General features: G+C 43.8%; 2 protein-coding genes across 3 annotated transcripts; one reads left to right on the top strand and one right to left on the bottom strand.

Annotated features, from left to right (window-relative positions):
• Positions 1-368: 368 nt before the first annotated feature.
• BLOC1S3 (biogenesis of lysosomal organelles complex 1 subunit 3) lies at positions 369-1,539 on the bottom strand. The gene is given in 3 exon segments (XM_027668427.1): positions 369-632; positions 634-972; positions 1,177-1,539. Coding segments are annotated over 3 exon segments (597 nt in total). The 5' UTR covers positions 1,279-1,539; the 3' UTR covers positions 369-476.
• A 190-nt stretch (positions 1,540-1,729) lies between these two features.
• Positions 1,730-20,695, top strand: DHRS7C (dehydrogenase/reductase 7C). Of its 2 annotated transcripts, XM_027668426.1 has the most exons (9): positions 1,730-1,939; positions 3,373-3,587; positions 7,281-7,330; positions 9,619-9,774; positions 14,370-14,482; positions 15,385-15,595; positions 15,694-15,786; positions 17,602-17,757; positions 18,253-20,695. In XM_027668426.1, exons 4-9 carry the CDS (start codon positions 9,621-9,623, stop codon positions 18,459-18,461), a joined length of 936 nt encoding a protein of 311 aa, XP_027524227.1. In that variant the 5' UTR covers positions 1,730-1,939; positions 3,373-3,587; positions 7,281-7,330; positions 9,619-9,620; the 3' UTR covers positions 18,462-20,695. The 2 variants fall into 2 exon arrangements, with proteins under 2 accessions (XP_027524227.1, XP_027524226.1); XM_027668425.1 differs by lacking the exons at positions 1,730-1,939; positions 3,373-3,587; positions 7,281-7,330 and adding an exon at positions 8,933-9,148.

The following is a 20,695-nucleotide window of genomic DNA, read 5'->3' on the forward strand; positions in this document are numbered from 1 at the left end:
TGGCTCTGACACCACCATGGCTTTATTCAGTTCTGTGTCACACAAAACGGTGCAGTCAGCAGTGACTGGAGCCAGCGTGAGGCTGCAGTTCAGGAATGGTGGCAGCTGGCCAGGGGGTTAGCAGTGATCATGTCACCAGAGTGTAGAGGTTCTGGGGTGGCAGGGTGGTGGTCTCTGTGCCAAAGCCATTGTTTGGTGTCACTGTGACCACACTGGGGATGCCACCGTGGTGAGGAGATCTTCAAAGTCAGTATGAGGTGCTGCAGCCACGACTCGATGCCACCACAACCACACATTCGTCAGGACACTGCAGTGATGATGCTGACGGGCATGAGCCAACCACGGCAGATGAGGCACTGGTGATGCCATGAGGACAGGAGTGGTGCCGGCAACTGCTCGTGGATGTCTGGCAGGCGTTGTTGCTGCCGCGGGTGACAGCCACAGTGGGGGATGGTGAACGTGGTGCCTCGTCCCAGTCAGAGCTGCACGCGGATGTCGGGCAGGAGGCGACAGGCCGTGACGATGTCGATGGTGTCGGCCACAGCGCGCAGGTCGCGGCGGGCCAGGCGCAGGCAGTGAGCGGCGGCGGCGGCGGTCACCTGCGCCCGGCCTAGGGCCCCCTCCAGCCCCCCCCAGGCTCCGGGCGGCGCTGCCGTAGCTCTGCCGCAGGGCGCTGCCCACCGCCCCCTGCAGCCGCCCCGTCCCCTCCCGCAGCCGCTGCTGCAGCAGCGAGGGGCTCCCCCGGCCGCCCCCCCAAACCGTCGCCGGCTCCTCCGCCAGCACTGGGGATGTCTTCGGTCTATGCTCCTTCTCCTCCTCCTCCTCCTCCTCTTCGGTCTCGGAGGCTTCGCCCGGCACCTTCAGCCCGGCCCCGGGGGCTCCCCCCGCCGCCCCTACCAACAGCTCCTGCTCCGAGTCGCTCTCGGAGGCTTCGCCCGGCACCACCGTGAGGGGGCGGGGGGCGGCCATGGCCTGAGGGGCACGGGGGGGGGATCAGGGGGACATCACCGAAGGGGGGGGGCGCTCCGGCCTTGGCCTGTGGAGTCCCTCCCCCACTCCTCCCCGCGTGCTCAGACCCCTGTAGACTCCCACGGTCCACTTAGTGATCCTAAATCTCCACATCCAGGACACCTCCCCCCACAGTCCTCCCCCTCCAATCCCACGGGAATCTCCCACCTCCTGCCCGCGAACGCCGCAGGTCACATGATGGGAGGACCACGTGGCCTTCGCATCACGTGTGCCGCGCGGCGGTAACCCGGAAGTGCCTTCATTCGGCATGGCGGGCCAGGTTCTGCCGGCGGACGGCGCATGCGCCAAGCCGCCATTAAACAAGGGAGGCACTGTAGCGCTGGCAGGCTCCGGGTGTCCTGACCCTGCTCTGCGGAAATGGTGAGCGCGGACAAGAGGCTTATTGGAAGACCCGCGGGAGCTCCCCGTCTGGGGACAGCCGCCCTGCCTCGCGGCCACAACCGAGAGCAGGAGCTGGGCTGGCACCGGGACAGCAGCCGGATCCAGAGCCCTCCGCAGGCCACAGGGCCCCTCCGGTCGGGACCCGCCTCTCACGCCCGCCCGCCCGCCACCAGTAGCGCCGCGTACGTTCGCGGCCATTGGCAGCCCGGCGGTGGCGGGGCGGGCCGAGAGCGCCGATTGGCCGCGCCGGGCGGGGCCAGGCCCCTCCTACCTGGCTTGTCCGCGCCCTTCGGCCCTGTTCCGCTCGCGGCCGTGGCCCCGCGGGCTTCTACTTTGGGTCCCGCGCATCCCGCTCGCCTTTTTTGGGAGGGTCCCTGTGCAACGGGATCCCCTGGGGAGGGCTGAGGCTGAGGAAGCTGAGGAACGGTGCCCCTCCCCGCCGGGAGTGCCTCTCTCACCCCTCTCCATGCGCGGTCTGAGCGGGGGAGGCTGTGTATCGGGGTGCCGACCCCACCCTGCGCCTGCCGGGGTAGGGATGGAGCCCAGGGATGGGGCTGGGAGTACTGGTGTGGGGATGGCGGGATGGGGAGAGGCCGCCGATGGGGCTGAGGTAGGGTCCGGTACCCCGGCACCGCCCCCCCTGTCCAGAGGACAGCTGTGGGAGATGAAGAGCACCTTTGGCAGCTGTAGGTGCTGGGAAGGGGCTACGGGGGCTACAGGGGGTCGAACAGGGCTGGGAACGGGCAGTGAGAGCCAGCAGCTGCCGAGGGTCGAGATGGTCTCCAGGCAGCTGCAGAGGAGTGGCAGGCTGGAGAGCAGCTCTAGGAAAGGGTATGGGGACTGCCGCGGCCTGTAGGGGCTGGGGGACAGGGTTGTGGTGGCTATAGGGGCACAGAGGCTGCAGTGATCTATGGGACAAAGGCTTTCCGGGGAGGGATGGGTGTAGAGGCCCCTCATATCTATAAGGCACAGGTGTGGCCATTCCTAAGGAAGCCACCCTTTTCACTTCCATTAACTCTGAAACCTACGGATGGCCTGGCCACAAGGTGGTGACTGGGAGAAGGGAAGGGGATGCTCCCAGGGGAGGCCAGCTCTGGGGGAGTTGGGGACCCTGCAAATTTATATGGGACTAACGGTGGGGCTGTAGAGGGTGAGGGGTGCTGTATAGGCATAAGGGACCAGGATAGTCATCTGGGGTGTGGGGGCAGCAATGACCTCTGTGTTTGGTGTGTCCCCTGGGACCACCATGTCCTCCCCATCCCTATCCCCATCTGGACCATCAACTTCCTGGGCTGAGTGGGGAGACAATGGTGGTAGTCTAGGGCCACCTACAGCCCCTACCTGCCCCACCCCACAGCACCTCCCCAGCAACCATTACCCCAAAGCTAGCTGAGAGCTGTGAGGGAGGGCAAAGGTTTGGGAGGACAGGGAGTGGGCAGGTGCAGGAGAGCATGGGGGAATTCCCCCAGACTGGGCAATGTGGGGGTTCTGGTGGTGTCTCCAAGTCCAGTGGATGTTTTGGTGTTGCCCCCAACCCATGGACTGTGGGGGCACAAGGGGTACTCAGGCCCCAGCTTTGGGTGCTCTGACCCCTGAAACTGGGTGCTCATCCCCCTCTGTGGCAGGTGCAACCACATTCCCAGGGGCATCTCCCACTGACCCCTCAGTCCCTGCTGTCCCTGCAGAGACAGCAGAGAGCAGGTGTAGGAGTTCCTACCCCTCACAGGTTTGAGGCCCTCAAGTTGCGCAGTGGTGTCGTCCTTACCTACATCACCTTCTGCAGCCCCATGGGGACCCCCAGCCTCACCCTGGGGTGCTTCCCATAGATGGAGCCCTCTGGGGTGTTTAGGGTTGCCCCCTACTCAAGCACAGGGGCAACAGCGCCAGACTGTGGCATTTGAAGCCTGGCAGAATGTTGCAGTGGCAGCTCACGTGACTGATGCTCATCCGCGGTTTTTGCAGGTCCAGAATCTCATGGGGTTGTGGAAAGAACAGAGGTCAGGAAATCACACAGGTGGTGCTGTGAGATCCAATGTTTTGTAGGTGATAAGTGGCTCAGAGGGAAGCGGAGCATCTACTCTGCATGCTTGTTGCATCCCTGAGCTGGAGCAAGACATTCCCAGCAACTGCCAAGGTGTGGCAAGGAAGTGTCCTAGCCTTGCCATCCAGAGCTGCAGGTAGGAATCCTGTGGAATGGGAGTGCATTTACCTTGTGTCAGAAAGTACTTTAGAGCTCAGTCTGCACCACCCTGTCTGCAGGGTCATGATTTCTGTGCCTATGACATAATAGGGATGAATCAGATGGATTCACAGTCACCATCAAAAACAGGGAGAGTAGGGAAGATAAAAATCTTAAAGTGTTTTGAGCAGTGAAATCTCTAAAGCAACATCAGAGACCTTCTGACTGATATCAGTACTTGCTATTTTTCTTAAATGTCTCCAGCAGCAAGAGTTACAAATGGTGGCTTGTTCTGAAAACTGAACTTACTTTTCAGAAGATTTTTCAGGGAGGGTATGCTGAGACCAGCAGGTGCTTTTTTGCAGCATGAGACCATCTGTGAAGGTAAACAGTCTGCCTCTTGCCATCCTTCAATAAACCATATGGTGGTTAAAAAACCAGACTAGCACTGACTTCCAAGCTCATGTACTGCAGATAAGCCTCACATATTTGCTCATGTATTTGCTACAGTGTAAAACTGGATTAAACAGTCCCTCGGTGTAGTGTTGAAAACACAAGGTGACATATGTCCAGTCTGGAGCACAGTAGGAAGACTGTCTTCTGGTCTTCTAGCAAAGATAGAAGAGGTTTTAAAAGGCATGGAAGAGAAAGGAAGAGAAGGCTAAGGTGATCTTTTTTACATAGAATTTGGGAGTGAGGGGAAAAATAAAGGGAGAGGCACCAAACACTGAAATCCTTGAAGGAATGGAAACTTGGTTATAGTGTGAAACAACATTCTACTGCCAATTACAGGTTTTCCATAGGCACTTGTAAGTTATGAGGGAGACCAGAATTTGAAAGCCATGAAACATTTTTAAAGTTTCCCACTGATGATAGCAGATCAAAAATATAATCTGACTGGCCATGGTAAGTTGTGCACAGTGAGAACTGATCTCTTTCCTTAAATCCATAAGAGGGAGTCTGTGAGCAAAAAATCCTTCAGCAGCACTATAAGACAAGAGATCTTATAGGTGGCCAGAGTGTGTACAGGGAACCACTACACTGTCTGAGCCAGTTCCTGGACAAGGATGCTGTCTGCTCTCATCAGTGTAAAAAAACATTCTCTTGCTCTAGTGTGCAGACTGTCTGTAAGCAAGGCAGAAGAATGAAGTCTGAAGTGCAATGACTATTTTCAAGGAGCATGTAAGATAACTGATACTCAATTGTTATAAATGGGATAACTTGGATAATTTGGAGGTGCAGAGTCTTGGTAGGGCACTCACTAATCATATCAGTAACACTTTATCAGGTTGGGATTGCCTGGTAACCAGATTGGAACCACATAATTTGCATATGGATGTTGCCAAACTGGGACCAATGGACAAAAAGTAATTCCGAGTGGATTGTTTCTTTGGAAGGAGTTTGAGAAAAAAAAGGGCAACAAAATGTCTACAAAAAGCTATTCGGAAGTAGAAAAAAATCAGTGAATGAAATCGGGTACAAAGAAGATATGAGATCTTCCAACAGTAGAAGTGCAGATACCTATGGATTGTGATGAAGCTGACAGCAGATTGAAGCCCACCAGGAAGCTGGAGGGAAACCTGTTGGTCAACCCAGTAGAATCTCCCTCTGGAGAATAGAGGACTCGTTGACTGTGTGCTTGTATGTCTCTATTAGTGAGATGAATACCAAGTTTCCTTGTAGCTTTTGGTCAAAATGCTTATCTTTTGGAGTATATAGGAGGAACCATGCCTACATACTGTGGCACACCACTGCTCTACGTGTGTGAGAAGAGAACATCAAATAAGTAATTGCATGGACTGAGGAGTGTTTTTTACCTTGAGGAGGCAGCTTGTTTGACTTGAACTAGATGTTCTTCTGTTGATACTGTATTTCTGATTTTAAAGTGTCTGGCTCTTGCATTGTGATTACAGTACTTTTCAAAGAGCAAGTTTTTAATAAAAAATTTTTAATATTAAATTTTTGCGTTGAGAATGGAAATTATGTTCTTGCTGCTCCCAGGACCAAACATGGTGCTGACTGCTTTTTCAAGCAAGAATTTCTATGGTTTTCAGTGCTTGAAAATATTCATGGTAGTATTATATGATGGGCTAATCCTGCAAGTCAACAACAGGTCTCTGAGGTGAGCATCATTCAAAAATGGTTGACATAGGTATAAACACAGGAATTCTAACAAATCCCAAAAGTATCTTTAGGTAGAAGCTGTCTTGTCAGTATGCTCAGTGATCTCAGAGCTATCAAAAGAAAATACAAAGAGAATCAATAAGAATGTAAGAATAATGATAAAAGGGCTGAGGGGGGAAAAAAAAGGTAAAATTCACCAGCAGTGTCATTGGGCTGAGACAAATGGAAAATACAGGACTCACTACAGCCTACATGTTCCCTTGTCCAGAGCATAAGAACCACAGAATTAAAACACTTTGCCTGGCTATTGCTAGTGTTAAAAATGTCTCTGACTTTCACTGTTAGAGACATATACCCTCTCAAAGTGTATGAAAATCCATATGTCCTCTACTCAAAGAAAGAAATTGTAGATGTTGGACTGGTTAAACCTTGCTGTGGACAAGAGTATGCCCATGTTTAGGGAGTTCACAACCCCTGACGATAACTGTAAAGATGGAATCATCTTTCTGGAACAGACACAGATTTGAAATCTTGGGTTTTTATTCCTGGGTGAATGCTAAGCCTAATCATTGCTTTCTCTATAATGAGTTAAACTCTCCTCCAAAAAAATAACAAAATCACAAACAAAACATCAAAGAATATCCACCAAATGCTTTGTCAAGCACTTCTGAACAATGTGGAATGTCAGTAATGTTTGTAAGTGCATGCTGATGCTCTCAGGCAGCGACCTGGGTTGAGCACTTCAGGGAAACAAGCTCTAGGTCTTCAAATTTGGACACTGTTCAGCCCTGGCATCATCTGGGACAGTTCCTGGAGCTCAGGATATAGAGACTTTCAGAATCAGATGAGGGAGAGAGAAAGCCTCACTTTTGTTCAAGTTTCCTTGTAGGTAACTTACCCTTTAAATGGGAACTGCCCTCTAGAATAGTTTTCAGTTGTTCCTGTTCCTCTGGTGTTCCCAAGAGTACTCTGAAGGTGGCAGTGTGTAATACATTTCTCGAACTTCACCAGACTGAGATTTCTGTGCTTGGGAAGATTTGTGTGGTTTGGTTATTGCAGTCACTGTGTGTCTGTGTATTTCCAGATGACTTTGGCAGTTTTCCTTTAAAATTGTTCATTTTTATTAATAGACATGTTTGCATTGTATGTTTGCAATCTTACATATTGTGTGCTGTCAAGTTCTTTCCATTGACCTTATCCTAGTCTTGCTCCTGCATTACTTCTACCATTGTCCGGGTTCATTTGGAAGCAAATTACTTGGAACTCATAGAAATATCTTTAGTGTGTGCTTTTTTTTTTTTTATGTTTAACTTTCCCAGAAATAAATATTTCCAGAACCCTGAATGAATTAAACAAACAACACATCATGTTCCATTAAAGGAACAAACTAGCTCAGTTGTTGATAGGGAACTGCACATTTGTTTATTAAAAGCTGATGCTTTAAAAGTAAGAGAAGATAGCTGGGACTTTAAGAATGATGGAAAATCCAATTTCCTCTCTGTTGCTGCAGGTGGCTTGGCACAACTTCTCAGCTCATTTGACTTAATGTTTTTACATTTTCCTGTAGAAACTGATGTACATTACAGGACACCGTGACCATTTTGTATTGGAAAACAGGTATTTATTCATGTCTGTCATTCATGATGGAGTTGTTTGAGAAAGAAACGCATGCAATGTTTCAAGCATTGGCACACTATACAATTCTGTGGTTTGGAAATCTTAAACCTTAAATCATGAGTTCTTTGGCAGGCAACATCAGCTTTCACAGACAAGAATACACATCTTGCTTCCTGAAATCATTAGCTTCTAGAGCAAGTTAGGTTTACAAACTATGTCTAAAAGTCCCCTTCTACACCCCCTTAAATAACCTTCTACCCATTCCTACTCATCAAAAACTACCACTGTCCTGGTACCTGCAGACCTAACCACAAAGTCTTTGGTCTTTGTTAGAATCATTTATAGGATTGCATTCTCTCACTGGAGATCAAAATTGGAGTTTAGATGGCCAGGTACACGGCACAAACAGAAGTGTGAATCTGGTTGTCAGAACTGCAGTTTTAATACAATTTTTTGAAAAAACAAAACAGGGATGATTTATGGTTAAAGCCGCCTTCTCCCTAGATCCTCAAAGGTCAACCCATAACTGTGATTGTCAGGTTAACAATCACAGCTACTCTACCCTTCTGTAACCTTCCCTGGAGTACTGTATCCAGGTCTGAGATCCTCAGCACAAGAAGGATGTGGCCCTGTTGAAGGAGTCCAGAGGAGGCCACAAAGTTGTTCTGAGGACTGGAACACCTCTGCTCTGAAGACAGGCTGAGAGAGCTGGGGTGTTCAGCCTGGAGAAGAGAGGGCTCTGGAGAGACCACATTGCAGCCTTCCAGTACGTGAAGGGGGCTTATAAAAAAGAGGGAAAACAACTTTTCACATGTGCAGATAATGATAGGACAAGGGGGTTCAGTTTTAAACTAAAAGAGGAGAGATTTGATTAGGTGTTAGGAGCAAGTTCTTTACTCAGGTTGCCCCTGAGAGGTTGTGGCTGCCCCATCCCTAGAAGTGTTCAAGGCTTGGAGTCTTGAACGTGTATGGGGCTTGGATGGGATTTGGAGCAACCTGGTCTAGTGGAAGGTGTCCTTGCCCATGGCAGGGGAGTGGAACGAGAAGCGCTTTAAGTTCCCTTCCAATCCAAACCATTCTGTATTCTATGAACCATTCTGTATGTCTCTCTGCAGGAAATGCAAGAGTTAGATCACCTACCTAAAGTTGATATGGTCCTGAAACTGCTGGGAAAGAGGCAGATCTGTCTAGCAGATACCAAGAGTGGAAAGCAGCCTGTAGCCCCTGACAGCACAGGATGCCAGTCTCATCTGCTTTCCAGCATTCATCTGCCTGCAGCAGCTCTGTATGATGCACTGACTCCGAAGTCAGCTTGCTCCAGAGACCTTTTCCTGACACATTCATAAATCATTCATATTGCTGAACTATGGTTATTGCAAGGGACAACTTCTTTATGGTACCTTTTCCTTGGTTTTGAAGACCTATTGTTATGGAGTTTACACAAATGTTTTGATGTCTAAAGTTAATTGAAGGCAAATCACAAGAAATTAAAACATTATTATGAACAATGAAAAGCAAGGCAGAAGGAGAGGTTGTTCTTTGTCCAGTTGAATTGATACTGTAAGAAGAGTTTTAATATGACTGCCCAAACTGTTGGGCTAGATAGGTCAGGCATGTGGATCACACTGTGGATGCTATATTTACTCTGGCAGTGCCTCTGTCACGGGGCTGTATATAGCCATTCTCATTCAGGGCTAGCAGCCTCAACAAATCAATGCTCTATGAAATTGCTAAAGGATCTTAATTAAACCTGTAACACAAAGATTTACAAAAATACAGTAGAATGCTTTATCTGTATCTGGAGTCTTCATAGCCATAGTAAGTGATTATATTTTCTGTATCTTTTAGAATAGCAAAGACATCTATTGTGAGTTTTATCTGAAATTTGGATTAAAAGCTTTTTCTCTGTTTTCTAATAATTGCAATATAATTAAAAGTTTGTAATTAAAAGTTCAATGTTATATTTTAGCCTATGTTTTGCCTTAAAGCCTAATAGAATGTACATATATGTACATATATACATAGATATATATCTACATTCTATTATGGTTTTACCAACATATAGTAATTTTGAATAAGAGGAATCCAGATTTGCCTAGACCATACAAAGATGAGAAAAACAGAAAAAGAAACAATATTACCCTGTCTATACTGCTTCAAGCCTTTGGTTTTCTGATCACTGGAATTTCTATATATGAAGACATTGGGGGTTTAGATAAGAATATTTGAAAAATAATGAATATGTAATATGATTACTGTACTCTCATATGGTCTTTTGTTTCCCACAGAGATGGGTATTCTTGCTGTACTTGCTCTACCATTGCTTCTCTTAGGGATCAGTGGAATTTTTTATATTTACCAGTCAGTCAGGTGGCTATTGTCCAAGTCAGCGGTGCAAAACAAGGTGGTGGTGATTACGGATGCCATTTCTGGACTAGGCAAGGGTGAGTTGTCTCATTTCTTCTCAGAGAACAGAAATAGCCAGAGAACCACCCTGGGTGATAAAACGTGCATACATTACCTTGTATATGGATACCTTCTCCTTGACTGGATGAAGGAGAAATTAGGAAATATATTTATGAAAAAATACTATGATTTTTAAATTTATATTTTTAGGCTCAGCCACAGGAACTGTTGATAAACTTCTAGGAACTGCAGAGCTTTGTATTTATTTAATTCAATAGGACAAGAGGTTTTATAAGCACACTGAGTGCTATTTTTAGCATGTTGCTGCTATGGGATCTTATTACATAGGTTGTCACAACAAGGTAGTTGCAAATCATATAAACAGGCGTCATCTTACTTTTCGCATATTTCTTTCCAACCCTTAAAGATTTCAACATTTCTTGCTCCCTGTAAACGACAGTGCTCACCCCTCTGTCGCTGTTTGTATCTCTGCCCCCCTCTATCACCCATGTTACTACTCTTCCATTGACATCGTCCAGTACTTCCAACTGGGCAGCCTAGTTATGTGTAATGGTGAATTCAGAGGACAGAAGGAAAGGGAATGAGATAGTTTTTTCTATTTAAATGGCTCATTGCCTGGGTGACCTGAAGATAAGGTCTGGCAAGACCTTGGAGTCCCTTCCAGTGCCTAATGGGACTCCAAGAGACCTGGAGAAAGACTTTGGACAAGGGCCTGGAGTGACAGGACAAGGGGAAATGGCTTTCCACTGACAGAGGGCAGGATTAGATAGGATATTGGGAAGAAATTCCTCCCTGTGAGGGTGGTGAGGCCTTGGCGCATGTTGCCCAGAGAAGCTGTGGCTTACCCCCTCACTGGAAGTGCCAAGGCCAGGTTGGATGGGGCTTGGAGCAACCTGGTTTAGTGGAAGGTGTCCCTGCCCATTAAGATCCTTTCCAACCCATATGGGTCTATGATATACTTATTGACTCCTATTTCCTGCCTACATGGTGCTGTTGATTAAAGGTACTGAGTCATATGTTGCTTATGTAGAGGGGCAGTAGGTTCAAGTGCCTGATAAGGCAAACATAGCTCGAGGCTATATTTTGGTGTTTTTAATGAAGACTTGCTGTCTGTTAAAACCTCTGCACTCCCAAAGAGAGAACAGATGGGGAAAAGGAATGCTCCTGCAGAATTAATCCTTAGCAGAACAGAGCAGAGATCTGCAACAGAGGCTTTTAGGACAAGGTATGAAATAATTCTGGCCTCCTCATCCCACCCAGTCATTCCCTTTACCTGACACATTTCAGGTTCAGTTGAAGATAATATTACTGTGCATTTTCTCAGGTTGGTTATTGTCGTGGTTTAGAAATGGTATTCCCCAACTTGGTGTTCACTGAAACACCACGCACTGTTCACTGACTCCCCCCATCCCCCCGTGGTGGGATGGAGAGGAGAATTAGAGACACAAAAGGCAGAGATTGTGGGTTGAAATAAGAACAATTTACTGGAAACAGCAATGAGATAAGAAAATGAACATCAACAATACCAATGACAGAGGGTACAAGGTAGGCAAATGATTCACACCAATCACTCACTGTGTGGAACCGACGCCACCTGACTGCTCACCCAGCAAACCAGAAAAATGCGACTACCCTGTGCAGGGCTGGAGTGGGATTGAACAACCCTGGGGTCCTACCGTACATCTCCTGGCTGCTGCAAAAGTTACCCCCACCCTGACTAGAACCAGGACATTTATATTTCAATATTTTTGTTGGAGAGGCATGATTCAGAGAACTCCTGCTGAGATTGGGTGTGTTGTAGAATTATAGGGTGTCTGGGTTTCTAGATAAAAATCTCCCTTGGAGCAGAAATATCACCAGTGCTGGGTCTGTTTGGGTGTGGCTTCAAGTCAAATCTTGGAACCCTCCAAGAATAAAGAACATTTATTGAACATTTCTTCAGCTGTCTTGCTCCAGCACTGCATGATCCTTGGTGACAGTTTTCCTAACTTCAGTTTCCATATTAACCTTCCTTCCTCTTTTTTCTTTTTTCTTTTTTTTTTTTTTTAATTTTTTTCCTTTTTTCTTCTTTTTTTTCCTTTTTCTTTTTTTTCCCCTGTGACTAGCTGTTGCCTGTCTCTTGAGGCTGGAAAAGCAACTGTTTGTGTGTGTGGTGCCCCCACCCTCCTTTTCATAGAGATGAAAAAGGAGGTAACTCACAGCACTTTTATTTTATTATCCCAAATATATCTACAACCAGTATCCCATAGGGTGACATCAAGAAGTTATTTGCAGGCTTGAACGAATAATGCAAAATTTACTGTGCACTCCACTCATACATATGTGATGGTCATTTGTCCAGGGCTTTCAAATACTGGCTGTGTGGCCAGTAGCTCTGTATGTGAGCTCTTAAGAAACAACCAAATTATTTTTCCTACATACCAGAATTTCTGGACTAAAGACAGCATTCAGCGAAGTTAAAAAAGAAAACTATGATGATTGAAGATGTTTTCAATGGTTTATGGTTATTATTGAAACTTAGTTCCTGTTTCTTCTGAGTGCTATAACTCAGAAAAGTCCAGGAAGCTTCTAGAGGAGGACATCATTGGTTTCCCTTTTTCACCTTTATTGCTGTTGACACAGTACTCTTTTTTGCATTTTCTTCCATAAGATCAACCCAACTGCTCTTTACAGGGAAAATAATGGTATGGTTGTACTGGCAAATAATCTTTTGGGCTTTAAATAAAAATTTTTTCTCCACTAGAAAAGAAAAAAAATGAAAGACATTCATAAAATTACTGTTGTAAATAATGAAAAAGATTGCTTAAATAAAAGCCTCCAGCTGCACAGGTTTGCAAAAATACAAGATTGATCCATATTTAGTCTAACATGAGCATTTAAGAAATCTTAAATTGGTAGATGAACATAACTAGATTTCCTGTGGAAATTGAAATATGAAGAAAATGCTTCTTGGAGGACAGCAAACCATAGCACTGGGGTTCTTCTATTGTCAACAAAGACCATAAGAGCTGAGACAAAACAAATAGGCTGAAAGGCATTGTAAGACCATATTCATTTTCTTCCAATGCTGACTACGTAACTTGCATATAGATTTCATTTAGAAACCAAACATGAGAGCTCCAAGGCTGAGAACTTTTTGGAAGACTTAATCAGGAAAAATAACTCTTGATTTTCAATCATAAAAGTACATATAATCCATTATCAGCTAACTCTCTGGCTGCATGCAAAGCAGACCTCTGGTTTGGGGCGCCTTGGACGCATCATCAGTTGTATCCTCAGGCCTATCTGCAGGACATTATCTATTCTGAGAAATAAAAGGCAGGCAAATATGTACTTTTCCTGGTGAGGAGGACAGCCTTGATGGGTTCCTGGACTGTTTCAGTGCAGCTGTATCACTGTAGCAGCCTACAACTGCTAGAGGGATACAACTAACAGTGAATTCCATAAAGATTCCCATGAGGTATCTGTACTCCATATTCTTAAATGCCTGTCTTTGGTCAAACTGAGAGGATAATGAGGAATATATTCTCCCTCAACATGACCTAGAGAAGAAAATAGACCAGACAGAAGTTGTCAAGGTGGTCCAGCCTTGTATTTTATAATTTGGCTTGAATTGGTCACACACACCCACGAAGACCTGCACTAATGAGTTGGCTGCAGTCTTGTGCTGAGAGGGGATGATGGATAACACTGACTGCCAGTTCCTTCTGCTATGTGAGTCCCCACTTTCAGAAGAGCACAGTCGTAGTTCACTTGTATGAAAAAGGGAGAAGAATCTTCCCCAGAGACCTAGCTTAAATTGGGGTAAATCCCCAGCTCAGAATGAAGAAAATGCCATGCCAGCCCAGCATTCCCAGAAACTTTCCTGTTCTCTTCTCAGGAAGGCTGTGGGGAATGTAGCTGAACAAGCTGATCCCTGATGGCTCTGCTGATTACTGGGAAGGTTTAGTACTCAGGAGATAAAGCTCTTGGGGTAGGTTACATCTGGAGGAAAGAGTCTGTAGGAGAAAGGGCTCTCTCATGGGTGCCCCACCTGTGCACCAGTGAGGGGCAGTGAGTTTATCTATATTGCTATTTATCAAAGTTGTAGATGAGTTCCGTGTTGCCAAGAGTTTCATGAGGGTAACACAGAGCTAGTGTTACTGTTTACTGAGGTTTGTTGGTTTCTTTATAGTGCATCAGACATGAGGGTTTGCAAAAGATGCAGTTTGTATTGTAACGACCTTGGGTGTTTATTTTTGTATGCAGTTTTATTTGTAGGAAAAGTGTCTGTGAAATATATTCAGAAAAATTTTTCTAACTCAAACCCATTATTCATTAACTGATATATTGTTCTTTTCTCAATTACTTTGTTATTAAATCCCATTACTAAACAGTGCCGTTGTGCTATATCATTATTTGTGCATAATAACATTACATTAAATTAGGATTTATTACTCACTATTAAATTTCAATGCTTTTTTTTTAATACATATATATTCTCTCAAAATTAATTAATTTTAAAGCATGGATTCAATGTCATTAGCAAAAATGGCATCCCGTTTCAAGCAAAATAAGCAAAATCAAATTGTCATTATTGTAATTATTTCTTTTAAATGTATTTCTCTCCTAGAATGTTCTCGTGTGTTTCACACAGGAGGAGCAAGGCTTGTGTTGTGTGGCAGGACATGGGAAAAGTTAGAAGCCTTGTATGATGCCTTAATTAGTGTGACAGACCCCAGTATGGTATGTATTCATAGCCTGAGGTAAACACCTTGTTCAGGTATACAATGTGCTTTTAGACCCAGTAAAACAAGGTACAAGAAACATGATTCACTGTTAATGGTGACTTTGGTTTGCCAGGTAATACACCAAACAGAGTCCAGGAAAAATAACTCTCTGTCAGAGAGAGAGAGAAAGAAACACCTCTGAAGATGTTCAGACCACAATGTCAAAATCCTGCTCTCTTGAGCTAATCCAAGGCAGTTCCTGTAAATCATCTGAGTGCACCTGCATTCTGAATAAGCCACCCAGCTAGAAATCTTCAGCAGAGAAATTAGCCTGATAATTTGAGTGAAAGGGATCCAAATGCTTCATTTGTACAGGAAGTGTCATGCATTTTTCCTGTAATTAGTGTACTCAAGGACTGGGAGATGGGTCTAAAGATCAAAATAATTTTTAGTTTCTCCACCTCTTTGGAACAAATCCCAGCTAGAACACTTTCCAGGGATGGGACAGCCACAGCTTCTCTGGGCAACCTGCGCCAGGGCCTCGCCACCCTCACAGGGAGGAATTTCTTCCTAGTATCCCACCTAATCCTGCCCCCTGTGAGTGGAAAACCATTTCCCCTTGTCCTGTCACTCCAGGCCCTTGTCCAAAGTCCCTCTCCAGATCTCTCTTGGAGCTCCATTAGGCACTGAAAGCGGCTTGAAGGGCTACCCAGAGCTTTCTCCAGGCTGAACAGTGCCAGCTCTCGTTGCTGAACTACCTTCTTCCTAGAGTAGGTTAAAAAAAAACCCTGAAAGTTTATGTGAGAATAATAAAAACACTTTATTCAAATGTCAAGATAAATTAATTTACAAGACAAGTAAACAGAAATAATTTTTTTAGATAACAATTATCATTGCTATGAGTCTTTTCTTTATTAGACATATGCGCCAAAGCTCATACTTCTGGATATCTCAGACATAAACTGCATACGAGATGTAGCTAAGGAAATCCTGAATTGCTATGGCTGTGTGGATATACTAATCAACAATGCAAGTATGAAGGTGAAAGGAGCAGTGCAGAGCATTTCATTGGAACTTGATAAAAAGATAATGGATGCCAACTATTTTGGACCTATAACATTAACCAAAGGTAGTTGTGAGATCTACAATTCAACCATCACTCCTTTTCACTAAATACATTAAACTCTTTTACTTATGTGGTTCTTTCTCGCATTTCTGTTTTTGCAGCCATTCTTCCCAACATGATCTCAAGAAGAACTGGCCAAATTGTTCTAATTAATAGCATTCAAGGGAAAATAGGAATACCATTTCGTGCAGCCTGTAAGTTATACATAGCAAAACCATTCTAATGCATAGGTTGTGAGTAGTCCATGACACTGATAATAGGTTATTAAAAGTGCACCCTAATTCAGTAGACTATTAATACAGTATTTGGCTGAAATTTTTTCAAAGGAGTGGAACTCAGCAAGAAATAGTTAAAATAGTACCTTTGAAGGTGCTGCCTAAGGTACTTGAGGATAAGAGGATATCAAATGTGACAGCAATTTTTTAATATATATAATATATGTGTAAAAATATATATTGTATAGATAGAATATATATCTACATCTATACTTGGGCATATTGGTAGAAGCCATAATGAAGTATAGTGTGTAAATATAAAAGATGGGTAGATAAAAACTTCTACTTTGCAAAGGAAACCTCATACCTCTAATGGATTTATGTGTGGGACTTTAAAAGGAGATGTAGTAATTGTATTCTGCTTGACTTTCTAGAAATTTTTCAAGAACGTCTTTCATCCAAAGCTCTAAGGAAACTAGGCTGTCCTGAATTATGATGAAAGGTCTTTGCATGACTGAAATACAAAGTTAGTGGACAGAAAATATAGGATAGATATAAAAAGGCATTTTAAACTTGGGATGGATGTAAATAGAAATTCTTAGCTTGACAGGAGGTCAGAGCGAACAATGGACTCTGAATTAAAAGGTCTGCAAGACCTCAGGATTGTGATGTTTGGTTCCATGGAAGCAAATTACAGTGACAGAAACTGTAAGGAAAGCAGTAGAGAAAATAAAATAAAACCTATCTTTATGTCTTTGTACATTTATGCATAAATCTATGCAATGCCCACATCTTGAACATGTGTACAATTTTGGTGTCCCATTCTAAAGAAGTATAAGGACTACCAAAAAGGCTCAAAAAAGAAACAATGCATTGATGTGACATCTGGAATGGTTTCCATCTAGGATATAGATAATTGTGTCAAGATACACTCTTTGTGTATAAAACCATGAGAAGCAGAAGAACCAACAGAGAGATGCCCCTACTAATATTTATGTGGCATGAAATGAAGCTGCCAGAAGAAAGAATGTCAAGATAAATGAATGGAGAAACATCTCTCCATTCCCAGACCCCCTGTGCCATTGTTTAGATTATATTACGCACAGGTTGATTTTCACTGTAAACTGAGTCAAATAAAAGTCAAAGCTCTGCTGCACTGAACACACAGTTCCATTTTTTGGTCAAGGTTCACATATTATCATCTTGCTTTGATACCATCCTCAATAAAAAGACACTAAAAGCAGATTAAAAAAGTCTTGACATTCAGTTACTTTCACATTAATGTTAAAAGTAGCTCGGATTGCTGCTGCAGGGCAAAGTCCCAATTAGTGTACAAAACATTAGTACTCCTGCATTCCAGCAATGCACATGTATTTCACTGCATTTTAGGGATGTTACAAACTGCAGAAACAGAGGGTGTGGGGACTCATCTCAGGGACAACTCCATCCACCAAAGACATTTTTGAACTGTAGAGATAATAGAAGTGTTATTCTCTAACCTAGGTCATTCCCAAACCCAGGACTGTTTCCAATTGGGAAATGCTTTTTGACATGTCCAGGAGACTGCCTCCATACCTCATGCACAGTTGTCCTATAAAAATAGTTTCTTATTGCTTGTTTTGAATATGTCATATTATAATTTCACTGGGTGAAATAATTCACTGTTCTTTTGCCTTTTGGTTAATTATTCCATGCTCATTTTCCCAAACATTGGTGCCTTATGGAGCACTATCATACATCTACATCCATGCAATCATATCTCTAAACATGCATATGTGGGCTTTTTTCTTTTAGATGCTGCCTCCAAGCATGCTGCTGTAGGTTTTTTTGATTGTCTTAGAGCTGAAATGGAAGAATTTGATATTTCTGTCAGCACTGTGAATCCAACTTTCATCTGTTCGTACCATCGCCAACCAACACCTGGCAACTGGGAGGCATCTATTTGGAAATGTAAGTTTTGATGGATGAAGATGGGGCCTATGTAGCAGGATGGAAGCTTTTTCAGGGTGAAGATAGGAGCATAGGAAAAATAATGGAAATGGCAGAAAGGATGAGTGGTATGGATAGCAAAAGAAAAGAGATATTGGAGAGGTAAGATGAGCCTGGTGAAAAGAGAAGGAACATGGAAAGAGACAGCATTATGTGAGAAAATAAATACACCAGGGCATCAAGAATAGAGAGGGAGGAGAGCATGAAAGGTCCAAAGGTTCCAGTGCACTCAGGTTGTTCCTTCTCTTAGGGACTGTAAAGATTTTACCTCAAAGTTGTAAAAAAATCTTAGGGACATACTGAGAAAGAGAATAGAATGGATAAGGGCTTAGAAGTATGTAGGAATTTAACTGATTTGACTGATGCACTAGTTGTGTATCTTCACCACCATTCCCTCAGAGTGTATCTGTTTGTTTGTCTGCCTGTCTGTAGCTCTCACTCCTCTCTGATTTACAGTCTTTTTCAGGAAGGTGGCATATGGTGTACACCCAGTGGAGGTAGCAGAGGAAGTCTTGCGCACAGTGAGCAGGAAGAAGCGGGAGGTGCTTATGGCCAACCCTATCCCCAGAGCAGCAGTTTACATTCGAACCTTCTTCCCTGAGCTATTTTTTGCCATTGTTGCCTCAGGTATTAGGGAAAAGCTAAAGACAGAGGAGGAAAATTGATTTTGTTCAGTTTTTTTCTCTGGTTTTGACTTGAAAAAAAAGTTTTTGTTTCAAATGTCAATGATTTCTGCTGCTTGCCGTGGATAGAATAAAGCTACTACCACTGACACACATTCATCCATGGAACTTCTACTCTTCTGGATTTAGGGAATATGAGATGTCATTTTTTACATTAGAACAGTATGGGGAAAGCCCTACTAGGGACTCTGTCACTGTATAATACAGTGATTCCCGATATAAATCAAAATTTGGGGACCTGCAGTAACTCACCAGAATAGTCTGCTAGTGCTAGAACTGATGGAACTTACAGGAAAAAAGAGATGGGGAAGCAGGGATATGTGGGAGAGAGAGGAGTAAAAACCAATGGAAAACAGAGTTAGAGCCTGGCTCAGAGTGTTCCTCAGACATGCTTTTTGGAAGTTCTAACAGGATATGCAAATGGCAAACCCAATAAGGGCTTATCTAGTTCAATATCTGATCCACAACAGGATCCTGGAGTACGTGCTTAAAAAATAGAGCAGTCTTCCAGGTTCTGGCATTCTGCTTCACAGTTTGAAACAGACTCTGTCTCTGCATTTTTTTAAAAACTATCATTTTTTCACACAAACCTTTCAAATCCTTATTTCCCTGAGGAAATATATAAAAAAAGACTGCCTTACGTTTACTTTAAAGCTGATGTCAGGTAATATTCTCCTACTTCTTTTAGCGTGAGAGACACAAAATAATCGTATTCAAATCATTCAAGCCCAATCATTCATGCCCGTCATACATTCCATGCAGTTGCCTGTTTTCCAAATTGGAGAACCCTGTAAACTATTCACTCACTCTTTGCGAGAAGTCCAGATTATTCTTGTTTATAATTTTTGGCTTACTGCTTGTTTTTTGTTTTTGTTTTTGTTTTTTTTAAGATGGGTAGCCCACAGCTGCATGCAGCATTCAAAATAGATAAACAATTTGGATTCACAGACAAGCATACAGATGCTTCCTGGGTTTTTCACTTCTTTTCTTCTTTTGCATGTCTTATGCAAATACCTTCTTTTGAGACATTTTTCTGACTTTTTTGACTGCTCCTGATCATTGAGTTTCCTTGTCCACTCTGCCATATATCATAATTAATCATCATGACCATAAACACGGTCATTGTTCATGTCAATTGTCTAAATTCCATATATTCCAAAAATTCTCTCACTCCTAGTCATTCTATGCTCCTCTCCCCATCACATTTTCCCAGTTCATGCTGAGGCCTTGCTCTGCCTTTTTATCTCATCCTGGGGGCTGAACCAGAATATAAATAAAGCTAATGAAAGGATGTCCTGATCTTCAGTTTTACATCTAAGGGCTTAAATTCTGTTTCCCAAACCCTCCCCCACCCTTTCTTGTGCCATCAGTACTCAAAGAGGTCATGACCACTTGCATTTTGTCCTGTCAAAATGCCTTGTTTGAAGAATACCTACAAAGGAAATACCTGCTCTGGAGGTATGGAACCAAACTGCTCTTGCTGCTACAAGTCCCATTGCTCATGTAACTTTCAACAGCAGATCACTTATATACCTCATTCATCAACAGAGTCTCCAAACATGAACGGAATTCTGAGGGCAAGGAAATATATGACTATCATCTTGCAGGGACATTAACTTTTTTGCTGTATCTGTAATTCAATTACTCAGACTTCAAGAAACCTGACTCAGGGAGGTAGTTGACCACAGGGGAGAAGAAGACAGTTCCTGCAGTACCTGTTGGAGCTCCATCTATTTTCTGTTGTAGCACTGGGGTTTTATTATTGTGTGAGTGACTATACCTTAACTGGGAAGTCAAACAATGACTTTGTTCAAAATTTTCTAGCTCCTCACCAGAACTCTACTCCTTCAAACAAATGGGCATTTACTGTGGTCTCAGTTTTACTTGTGTCTGTACCTCAGAAAAAGCCAAGCCCTTCATAATTCCACAAAACTCAAATGTAGAATAACTGGGTAATTTAATCAGAAAAGGATCAGGAATCGTAGGACATCACTGCTAAATATGAATCAACATTTTTTGTGGCTACCCCATCCCTGGAAGGCCAGGTTGGGGTGTCCCTGGCCATGTCAGGGATTGGAACAAGATGGTCCCTTCCAACCCTAACAATTCTCTGATTTCCTTGATTTCTATTATTTTATTGCTTTGTTGTAAAAACAAGTGGATTACATGTTAAAATGAACTGAATAATCCTTCTGCTCCATTTTGCATGTTCTAGA

Source organism: Corapipo altera, unplaced genomic scaffold (assembly GCF_003945725.1).
Source record: "Corapipo altera isolate COAL_440 unplaced genomic scaffold, ASM394572v1 109, whole genome shotgun sequence".
NCBI lineage: Eukaryota > Metazoa > Chordata > Aves > Passeriformes > Pipridae > Corapipo > Corapipo altera.

What these genes read in the sequence shown, in the direction of transcription:
- DHRS7C (XM_027668426.1), top strand. Translation starts at nt 9,621, where the DNA reads ATGGGTATTCTTGCTGTACTTGCTCTACCATTGCTTCTCTTAGGGATC. An exon ending in CATTTCTGGACTAGGCAAGG is followed by an intron (nt 9,775 to 14,369) that starts GTGAGTTGTCTC and finishes TTTCTCTCCTAG; the next exon opens with AATGTTCTCGTGTGTTTCAC. An exon ending in GGAGGCATCTATTTGGAAAT is followed by an intron (nt 17,758 to 18,252) that starts GTAAGTTTTGAT and finishes TCTGATTTACAG; the next exon opens with TCTTTTTCAGGAAGGTGGCA.